The 12,329-nt window shown below is 29.2% G+C and overlaps 1 protein-coding gene across 2 annotated transcripts in view; it reads right to left on the bottom strand.

Moving 5' to 3' along the window:
* Nucleotides 1-3,659: 3,659 nt before the first annotated feature.
* The window catches only part of LOC134721304 (nuclear factor of activated T-cells 5-like), a 42,107-nt gene continuing 33,437 nt past the window's right edge, over nt 3,660-12,329 (bottom strand). For both annotated transcript variants that reach the window (XM_063584190.1, XM_063584191.1), the window contains 2 exons: nt 11,414-11,572; nt 3,660-10,747 (listed from right to left, as the gene is read on the bottom strand). In XM_063584190.1, coding sequence (XP_063440260.1) covers nt 10,698-10,747; nt 11,414-11,572 — 209 coding nt within the window. In that variant the 3' untranslated portion in view covers nt 3,660-10,697. The remainder of the gene's footprint in view (nt 10,748-11,413; nt 11,573-12,329) is intronic.

The following is a 12,329-nucleotide window of genomic DNA, read 5'->3' as shown; positions in this document are numbered from 1 at the left end:
TTGTTAATAATTATAGCTAATAGATTGTTTATTTCTTGTTTTCTATACACTTTTGTTTACATTCCATGTTCTTATGTATCTTGTTATTGATAGAGCGAATAGCTTGTTCATATCTTGTTTTCTATCATGCTATCATCAGGTTGTTAATAACATTTCATTGTTATGTGCAATAAATATATCTCTTATCATGTTCTTATTCATTTCCATATTATGTATTGTTCAAGTGTAATATTGATTTTCCCCTATTAGTCTTTTTTAAATTGCACTATTTAAAAAAATGTGCAGAATTTATCTTTGTTTCAAATAAAGAAATACTTGGCATAGGTAAAGTTTTATTCTGTCCAGAACCATAGACACAATTTCACATAATGTTACATTGCGTATAAGAAAATAGCAATCACTGGAATAAATCAAATTTTCACCTTTTTTCTTCCTGTATATAAGCTTTAGTTTTCTCATTGTTGAAAATAATTGACTACATTCATTTCATTTGAATTTTGGTAGATAGTTGTCTCATTGGCAATCATACCACATTTCCCTATTTTTATAAGTTTAAAGAATCTTAAACCAATTTTGGAAGGTACTGATAAGAGAATAAATAAATGTCTACTGTGATGGGGCGAGGGCTTAATAATAAAGGGAGCTTATTTCAAAGATTTGGATTATTCACCTAGATTTCATGAAAACTTCTCTAAGCATATTTGAGTTTTTTCTAAAAACTGGAAAGTCCTCTTTTTTAATGGATATCAAACCCCATAACTCGAATATGTAAAATTTAAGATTTATAAAAATTGAAAGGGAGATGACATCAATAGATATATACAATTCACCAAAGTTTCATAGCACAAGTGCACACACTGAAATGTCTCGCCTTCTTTACTAACCATTGATTTTGTGTTAATAGTCCTAAATATAAACCTTACTTCAAGTTCCACATAAACTTATTATGATCCATGAGGTCAAGGTCAGATAAACCAAACAAAAAATACATGGACACCTTACAATCAATCAATCGACAAAACATAGTTGACCCATTGCTTTTCCTATAGTTTCTAAGAAATAGACTTTACAAAGAAAACTTAACATTGACCTATAAACCATGAAAATGAGGCTAAGTTCAGAAAACAATGACTGAGACATTTACAACTAACTATCAATCATTAAATTTAGTTGACATATTGCATATAGTATTAGAAAAGAAGACCAAAACTCAAAAACTTCACTTTGACCACTGATCCATGAAAATGAGGTCACGGTTAGATGACAACTGCAAGTTGGACATGTACACCTTACAATCATTCCATACACCAAATATAGACCTACTGCTTATAGGTAGTATCTGATATATGGACTTGACACAGAAACTTATCCTTGTTCACTGATCCATGAAATGAGATCAAGGTCAGAAGAAATCTGTGTGATGAGCAAAAAGACCTGGCAAGGTACGCACATACTAAATATAGATATCCTATGATACTTATAATAAGAAAGAAATTAACATAACAAAAAATCTTCACCCTTTTTTCAAGTAGTCACTGAACCATAAAAAAGAAGTCAAGGCCAATGGACATGTTACAGATGGGAACTTCATAATGTAAGGCATCTATATACAAACTATGAAGCATCCAGGTCTACCACCTTCTAAAATATAAAGCTTTCAAGAAGTTAGCTAATCTTAACATTTTTTCAAGTAGTCACTAAACCATGAAAATGAGGTCAAGGACATTGGACATGTGACTGAGGAAAACTTCGTAACATGATTCATCCACATAAAAAGTATGAAGTATCCAGGTCTTCCACCTTCTAAAATGTAAAGCTTTTAAGAAGCTAGCTAACACCGCCGCCACCAGATCACTATCCATATGTCAAGCTTTCTGTGATAAAAGTTGTAGGCTGAACAAAAATGTGGGAGGCAAGTTACTTTTGTCCACAGTATATATATAAATAAAAACAAAGAATTGCAGCGTTACACCATTTTATTTGTCAACATCATGTAAAACATGGATTATATAACAGGCATATTGAAAGCAATGGGCAGTAATTAATTTATCATACTGCTGAACTATGATTGTTGTTGGTAGGTACAACATTTTCCAATTTACCTTAAGCAATTTAATGAATAGATAGTAAAATACAATAAGTGTGAATAAACTATCAAAATGTAATATTTATAAAATAAAAGTGTAATTTTGATTTTTGTACAAAATAAAGTGAATATATTTTTCCCTATCATTTTGAAGAAATACTGATCTACAGTTAATGAATCGTTCACCTATATATAACAGATACTCCTCTGTAAACATGAAATTTCTTTGATAAGATATAGGTGAACGTAAGCTATAAAACAGCAGTGAATATTACAGCATATTAAGGCTAACACCTAAATCACAATTCATCTAAAACACCATAAATAAAGCACATACAGCAACATTAGCTGCCCTAGTACACATGATATGTTTAAGATTACTTTAATACTGTAAATAAAATAACCTATCAATGACACATGTAGGAACTGTATCTTTTCTTATAACAGTTAAAAAATATCTTTTCCTTCAAAATTTGTTTTAAATGATGTGATGTTTCTAATTATTAATCTTCAGTGGTTTAAATAGGATTTTTATTCCCTCATCATTTCATAATTACACTCACTGTGTAAGATCAAACTAAATACCAAAAAGAAACCAAATTTATAACACTTTATATCTAATAGGAAAGGTCAATCTAGCATATGATATTTTAAGTTATGCAGTTATCTCCCCTAGGCCTCCTCTGCCTTACTAAACCCACCTCTGATCACTACAAACTTTAGAAATTCCAAATATAATGGTTATTTGCAGGTAGCCTGGATTTCATGCAAAGTTCAGATTTAAGATTGAAAAACTCAATGATAAAAAATGTTAGTTTAACTGAGAACCTTAATGTGAATCTAATTTAAAAAAAACATGAATGTTAAAATTAAAGTTTTCTATCTAATAGGAAAGGACAATCTAGCATATGATATTTTAAGTTATGCAGTTATCTCCCCTAGGCCTCCTCTGCCTTACTAAACCTACCTCTGATCACTACAAACTTAAGAAATTCCAAATATAATGGTTATTTGCAGGTAGCCTGGATTTCATGCAAAGTTCAGATTTAAGATTGAAAAACTCAATGATAAAAAATGTTAGTTTAACTGAGAACCTTAATGTGAATCTAATTTAAAAAAAACATGAATGTTAAAATTAAAGTTTTCTACAACAGATAAGATTTGGTCAAATTTGTAACTTAAAACTTTACCTGGGTCTTACAAGCAAAAATGGTCAGAGAAAAAAATTACACAATAAAGGAATGTTTTGGTTGCATGCTAAACATAAGACACCAAAATTTGATTTTTAAGCACTCAATACAAATGTTCGTCTGCTGAGATACTGACTTGTAACTTTAAGTAAACAAACCACACTTAAAAAAAACAGACTAAAAATAGTACTCTGTAAATAAGAAAATTAGACCAGAAATAAATTCAGTAGCTTTAAATTCTACTTAAAAAGGTTCAAAAGATTGAAATGAAGAAGACAATGAAAACAAATATAGAAGAAAGAAGTTGAATGTATATAAATTTTAATCAAGACATACTTGTCTCGGGTGGTGGCAGAAAATATCAAAAACAAAACACAAAATCATTTTGACAAGAATATATTTTAAAATGTATAAACATGATAAAATCAAATAAAACTTTGCCCTATATAATTTCAAAATCACTTTAATAAAATCAAGGGACTACAGTCTCATATTCTACATTGAATTGGTAACTATGAAGTCTTATAAAATATAAACTTTCAATAATGAGGACATGACTGACCAGATAACACAAAAATTTATTTTTGGATTGAAAATGTAAAAAAACTAAACAATACCCCACTGCTCAAAAGCCTCAACATTCCACCCCCTTCTAAAAAAAAGTCGCTGTAGGTTGACTGAGGGCTTTACCGGTATTGACATATGTTAGTTTGAATATGAAAAGATGCATAGATGCTTATACATCAACATCAGATTTATAATATTTCTGATTATTTAATAATAAATTTCGGACAGATCAGAAAATGTAAATTCCAGTGTGTAAATAACTACACACCACTAACATGACTAAATTGTAAATAAAGGGGGTATCTGACATCATACATTCTAGCAAAATGCATTAATTTCTTAACAAATTGCAACTTACTGAATATAGTCGACCAAGAACTCATTCTAGAATTGACTGAACACAACATTTATATTTAATTTTATTTGCTGAAGAATTTGTAATATTTATGTCTCATATTCTTTGATGTTCATCACAAGCTAAGAAATGAGAAAAATCCTGACACTTAACACTATTAGTTATCTGATAAAATTCTTCAGACGGCAATGAATTTGTAATGTGGCAAAAAGGGCATGAGATTCAGTGATACAAAATTTGATGAAAACAATATTAAAATGGCATCTGCTGCACTTAATTATTCTCTATTCAAGGTACTGCCCAGAAGGCCAGTTCGTGAGTGGATTGGTTTGAGTATAAAGAAAAATAAGCACCTTCAAAAATTATGTCTAATATCCTGGTAAAATAGTTCTAAGCAGCTTATTCCATGGACAATTTTATGATAATTTTGGAATAAGATTCAACTTCTAACTGAAAAAAAATCTTTTCAAAATTTGTTAACAAACAATTATTTTAAATCTAGTATTAAGAACTAAATTATTTATTTAACTCCCCTTGTGAAACTTATAAAGAAAATTTAAATTTGACCATCCTCAGTAGATTATTTTCATACTTTTCTTAAGTCACAATTTTTCTGTTTTTCTGTCACAGTAAAAACTGATTGTTCAATGACATCAAGAACTTATTTATAATGATTGACCATGGGTCAACCAGTGTGACTCATTCATAAAAAAATTAGGGGGGGGGGGAAGGAGTCTTTCAAATATGACAGATATAAATATCTTTTTACAATTCTTTTATTATAAAATTACAACCTATGAGCAGTACCTTGAAAATAGATTCTACATGTAACAAAGGTTATAAATCACAATTTAAAAAAAAAGATATATTTTAACAAATAATATACTTCAATATAACAAAACAATTTACACAAAATAATAATTAAATGATAAATTTGTACTTTGACATTTCTTAAGCAGTACAATTTCTGATTAAAAATAATCTGATTATGGTGAATGCTTTTGGGGAATGAAAAACAAGTCCAATGAATTCTTTGGTTAAAAATATAGCTTTCAGTTAAACAATTCTTGAATTTTTCTAGTTCTGGTGGTGAGCTCACCATTACAATTCAAAATTATTCAGGTTTCATTTCATAAATCTTTACTAAAACTGTCACTGTAGATTCCAAAAATCGATGAAAATCATTTTTAAAAATTTTATTGAAAGAAATTCAACAACATTTAATAAACATTTTTTGTCTAAATCTAAAGGTACCGGTAATACCTTAGAAAATTCAAATGCTTTATTCAAATTATATTGTTTCAAGTGCAAAAATTTATTTTGTGGTAAATAAACTATTTATTCACAACGTAGTTTCTCTAAATTAGTAATGTTTATGGGATATGAAATTGTTATAAACACAAATAAATTTTCTTTAAAACCAAGCTGCACTTCTACAAATTCCAAATATTTATCAAATGCAGTAAAGCAATCACATCAATAAATAAGCATGTGTTTATGTTTCCACCAATAACCCACCAGACTTTTATCATTTTTTTCTAAATCTATAATATAAAACTATGAACTTATAAACAAACTGAACTGCACCAATACAAATCCTATAACAAAACTATTCAATGATAACAAGAACATGCTGCTTACAAGGCCATTTATCCTACTTTCAAATCTTAAAAGAGGTATTCCTACTATGAAGACTATAAACCATAGTTTGGACCAACTAAAACATGAGATTTTGGGAAACAGTAGCCTGAATGTTTCAACAGTATACACATACAAATTCCAAATAAAAACATATGGATAAAATTATTATATTTGTTACCATAAGTTTATGTGAAATTGACATCATTTTAAATGAAATTTAGATATTGCTGTGGAAGCAGTGCATTTTGTGCACTGTTAAAAGTTTTAGAGGTATCTGTTTTGTCCACTGCTAAAGTTTTGAAGGTTAAAACTCCTAAAATAACCTCATGGTGACTGGGCAGAATTCAAAATATATAATTCCATTGAATTTTAGCCAATATGGGGTAAAGTTTAAAGATTAAAAAATCCCAATGGAGATATTTAAAATAATGATGAAGAGACTGTAAGCTGGCTCATTGAAATACTCATCATACTTATAAGTTGTATACTGACTCCAAAACAAAATCCACTTAAATGTTGTGGAATTTATTTTTTACAAGGACTATAAACAACAAAGTACCGGTAAATGGTAAAACAAAGCACCATCTTGAAAACATGCAATGTTATACTTTAAATTATCTATCCTAGTCTTTAAAATTTATTAAAAGAGAATGTTTTTGTTTACATGAACATAATACTGATAATGACTAGTCTACTGCTGCCTATACACATCATTCAAAAATAAAACTCGGTAGGAAAATTGTAAGTCTAAAAATTCCGAATATTTTTCTATGCAAGATAATTTGGATGATATACACCAGGCTAATGTTAATTTATCATTTCTTTTTTATTTGATATTATATGATATTGAAGTTTTATTCACAAAAAAAAAATGTTTTTACATAAAAAAAACACTAAAATGTCAATTTCTAAAAACACATATACAACATTTGATAGCAAATGATGAAAATTTACTTATCTTCCTATTTAAAAAAAATAAATTTAAGTATCTTTCCATAATCTCATTTTTGAATGTCAGATGATTATCACTTCAAATAATCATATATGGCCACAATAAAAATATTTCTAGATTCTCTTGAAATTTTCCATTGAAATCAAACTAGATAGACATTTCTAACATTTCTGACAAAAGCAACAATTTTGGATATCATATGAGCAGTTTCCTGGTTGAAAATCTTTTTTTTATTCCTTAAAAGTCAAAAAAATATTACATGAAATAATGAGATTTGAGGAATCTAGGAGTATTTTATTTACAGCCACATTTGGATTATTTATAAAAATATATATAAAATGCTTTAATACAAATTCACCATCAAACATTTCTATGTTTATACATTACTTGGATTTCAAATTAGAAAAAGAAATTGAGATATTATATTATAGACCTATTATTTTCTGAAGTATATATAGTTTTACTGGATGAAAATGATGTATAAAAAAGTATTTTGTGTAGCTACTTTATTTTAAACTTTATGAGGGTAAAAGTATGTACTTTGTTTATTCACATTTAATTTCAATTTCTTGAAAACAAAGTTGCATAACAAAACAACATAATAATATAACAAACCAAAAGAGCATAAATAAGATACAAGTTCATCTATTTTATTCAGTTACTGTAGAGGACATTTAAGATTTTGTTTAACAAAGATACGGAATCCAAGTGAATATATGTATGGGTATTATATAGAGTCATATGATCCCACTGTCTCTCTGGTATCTTTCGCCCCTCTTTGAAGGGCAATTCTAAAAGTTTCTGGTTTTCACTTATTGTATAAAATTAAATAAAGAATTTGTCTGCATTGATTACTGAGACTGAGTCTAGACTATCACTCAGAAATTTTGATAACTTTCATTTTGAAGTTAGTATGAAATCAATTTATTCTTCACTTCATCCAAAGACAGAAAAGCAATTAATCATTTAAATGTTTCTCATATTATACCATCTGATTGGATCTGTATAAAAATAACCACACAAAGAGGAGAGAAAATTATCTAGTAATCTACATGTATCTTCTGTTAAAACTTAAAAAAATACTGATAATGTTAAAAACTATTAAAACAAAAAGATAATTATACAAAGCTAGAATGAAACTGCCTTACAACATTTTAATTTAATATGAAAAAGAAATAGCTTTAAATCTGTCATAATTTTTAAAGAAATCCATTTCAAGAGTTCAAGTAGAAGTTCTGTTGTATTAACTGTTCTTTGTAAGCTTAATTCAACTTCAAACTTTTTACATGTAACCAAGGATCCGGAATTTTTTTCACCTAATTTCGGTCATTTTCATACAACTTAAAAGTTGATACCCCTTTTCAAAAGATGATTGCCAAAATCACATTACTGCATGAGACTCATTATGAGTATGCTCATTCGATCGTCATGTTCGTAGCATCAACAAACTTGTTTCACTGTTGCATCGCATTTACTTTATTTGTCCTACCATTTTCCAAAAATCGATGTAGGGCAATTAAGGGAAGGCAGCAGTTTAAAAATAAAATGATTTTAATGGCTCAAAACGATAATATTCTCAGTTATCGCTTACGTTTCTTTCGATTCTGAAGTCAAAATTCAAACCGGATGTACTGTGACAATACTTAAACGAACAATTCCGGACTCATTTCCGTACTTACATGTAACCCAAAAGTAGGACTTAAGAAATAAAACAAAATCTGACAAAATAATATATTCTACATTGATGAAAATTTGCCAATAGAGAAATGAAGAGATCTAGTTTCATCTAGCAAATGGAATTATAAACAAAACCTCACTGGTATAATAAAAATCTCATTAACATAATATTACATATCTATAAATATACATCAAAATCTAGTCATAAATATAAGGCAACCAGCTATATGTACATATATTTACAACAGCATACATAATGTGCAACTTAAAAACAATATCAAGAATCTTTTATGTGAGATCTTGGTGATTTGTTCTACTAAGAATTTATTTTTTAATTACTAAATATCAAATTATTTAGAAGATTTCAAAATTTAATTATATTTGAAATTTTACAGAAGGGGTATGAGTTGATCATTACAGATTTGCATTACAATCTAACATTTATTCAGGTGTCTATCTAAATAAAAATCACAATAGAAACAAAAATCTTACTTCATGATTTAAATCTTATCATCTGCTATTTCTCTTACTCACAAGAATGAAAGAGAAAAAATTAACTTATTTGGTCTCAGCAGGAAATTTAAAATAAAGATGCATCACTTTTCTTGTTTATTGTCAAAGAAACAACAAGAATGGAGTTTTCAAAATGAAATTTGCTTTTGTCATTATCTTTTATTTTATAATAAAGTTGAAACCTATTGCTCCACAAACTGTCCAATACTTTTCTACTTGATATTTAACAAATCACCACAAAATGCTGAATTTTTAAAGCTACTAATATTTACAAACTAAAAGCAATGAGAAAATGAATATTTACAATAGGGAAGTAGTATTTTCATACATGATTCCATGAAAACACTAATATATAAACATTACAAATATAAAGGCCTCATATATTGCACCAAACACTTTGTTTTTGATTGGGATGGACATCTCTCCTCATGCTTTGAATCATTTTCATTTCAATCTCGTTGACAATTATTAACTAAGATCTTTAATACTATAAATTGCATTTTTGTTTTACTTTTCTGTACTTGTATATTACTGCATGGTAGTAAATGGTTCTTCAGGAATTCTCCACTTTCCTCCATAATTAATCAGTACAATAAAGTTTGATGCATCAGAAACTGTTGTGTTATTCTGAGCTGTAAAACATAATTTCTTATTCCATTTACTTTTTAAGATTTTATTATCTAGGTCTATCTTTGATCATTTATGGCAAATACAATAAGCCATATTACAGAAATCTGAATAAATTAAATGTTTTTAAAGATTTACATTGAAATCTTACAGTTATAACAATTTCAATAGAAATTTATATCAATTCTAGTCGAATGCCTGATACCTGTCAACCTCTGCTAGGTGAAAATACCTGCATTGCACGACCTGCATTGGTTAAAAAAAGTCTCAGCCCATAATGTGTACAAACTTTTCAGCAGAATTTTACATAAATGCATATCAATCTTAAATTGAAAAGAAATTTAAACTTCAAATTCTTAATATTTTTCAGATGAAAATTTTCTATTCAGTCTTCAAAAAGTGTCATGAAAACCATTCACATATTGAAATCCTGAATTTTTCAATACCCAAAAGATTTCACATCTCAGATGAACTTCCAGGTCGCATATCCGAATACAGGTCAATTGACAGATAAGGGGCTTCATTTTTACTAACAATTGCTGTATTTGAAGATTTAGTAAAATGATTGTATAAATCACTTCAAACCACACATACTGCATTGCAATCTACTATTGATTTTTTCAAATCACACAATAAATATTTTATACGATATATTAAAACATACAAAACAATGAGACAAAACTAAAAACTACTATCACAATGAATTAAATCCAACCCTACAACACCATAGCACTATGGAGTGTAACCACATCACGACGTGACAGTCTAGATATTACTAACACAAATTTAGCATTTCAACAAAATGTCAGAAAACACATTCTTCTATTGAATGTGGCCATACCACAACCAATAAATTTCTTATTGGAAGAAATTTTACATCTAAATTTTCAAATTCAAATTTAGCACAACATAACTTAAGCACTATAGTGTAAGAAAATAAAACAAACATGATGAATTCTCAGATGTAAACTTGGTTCTGTTCTTTCTCTTTCTTTCTAAATAGTGTTCTATGAAATTTGTGACATAACAGCTCTCTTTGTTAAAAATTTCAGACTTCCTTTTCACTATAAATGTCCTTGTTTATCATTGTCATTGTCCTGGCTTTAATGAACCAAGGATGGATCTCAGGATGTTTTCAACTAAAAAATAAAAAGAAAAGACTAGTTAAACCATCAGTAAAAAGCTTAAAGGAGCATATATCACTTGCTTGCCATTACAAGGCTGCTATAATACAATAATGAAATAAAACCTCTTTAAACCCTGAAGTGATTCATGCCTATAATTGTGTACTAGTAAAAGAATATATTCAAGTATACTGTCCAAAGACTTCTCTATAATAACATTTAGAATGGAAATGATGTATCAGTAGATATAGATGTAATGCAGTGTGGAGCCAAGTGCAATGTCTGGTGCCAGGTATGAGAAACATACTATGTTCTGGTGAATGTATAGCTTACACCTTGTTTGCTTTTATGATAAAAACCTAAAACTGCATAATTTACTAAAATTTAGCATTTCAGGGGCAATTCCACATGAGATAGAAGTTGACCTGCTGATTCATCATGTCCTTGACAGTTGTTGTTGTTAGTACATACTTGTCATATTTTTCATGTCCTTGCCTTTATAGCCAACTACCGGTATAAGATCTGGGTATTCTTGTTGTCGAAGGCTGTACTTTTGATTACAGTAGCTTACAGACACTTTATTTGAACTTTGTGGATATTTGTCTCATAGGCAATTGTACCTCATCTCCTTATTTTTATAAAGCAACAAACAGAAATCTAAGAAAATGGCCAGTTGTTTACCTTGTGACTGTGCATTGTTATTGTCACCACCACCGCCTGCCAGGATCAGTATTGGAGGAGCAGAAGCAGCAGCAGCAGGAGTGCTATTAGTGGGATTCTGGACTGGCATACCAGAATTTCCTCCAAGAACAATTATCTGTGGGCCTCTTGATTGATTTCCTGTGAAAAAAACAAAAACAAGTGAAACTGCGAGCTACTGCTCACTGATGATACCCCCGCCGCAATTGGATAATATTAATAGTGTAAAAATATGCAACTGTTCAGTAAACAGGAAGTTGTCAAGTGATGAATCTGAAAACGCATCACACATTATAGCTGACTTATATAAATCCTGAAACCAAATTTTAGAAATCCTTGTATTGTAGTTCCTGAGAAAAATGTGACGAAAATTTTCAACTTGGCTATCATGTGTAAAATCATACAAGTGTTCGGTAAACAGGAAGTTGTCAAGTGATCAATCTGAAAGCGCATCAAACAGTATAAATGACTTAGATAAACTCTAAAACCAAATTTCAGAAATCCTTGTATTGTAGTTCCTGAGAAAAATGCGACGAAAAATATTCATGGGACGGACGGACTGTCGGAAGGACAGACAGAGGTAAAACAGTATACCCCCCCCTTTTTTTAAAGCGGGGGTATAAATATTAAAAATATTTTGTATATGAGCAGGTTTATAAAATTGGTAGACATCTAGAATTTGTAACCATGTACTTATTTTGTTGTAATTGGATGCATTTGCAGCCCTTCTTTGATAGGCTATCTCAAAAAGGAAAGGATTTTGTAAATTATTACATGATTTAATGGAGATGTGGGGTATGTATTGATGAAACAGCAGTCTTAACAACACAAGTAAACCAATGATGTCAATTTACTTTCTCATTGGCTAAATTTTTAGAGAGAAATCCTTTTGTTTGTA

The sequence above is a fragment of the Mytilus trossulus genome, chromosome 6 (assembly GCF_036588685.1).
Source record: "Mytilus trossulus isolate FHL-02 chromosome 6, PNRI_Mtr1.1.1.hap1, whole genome shotgun sequence".
Lineage (NCBI taxonomy): Eukaryota > Metazoa > Mollusca > Bivalvia > Mytilida > Mytilidae > Mytilus > Mytilus trossulus.
This window is presented reverse-complemented; position numbering and strand designations above follow the sequence as displayed.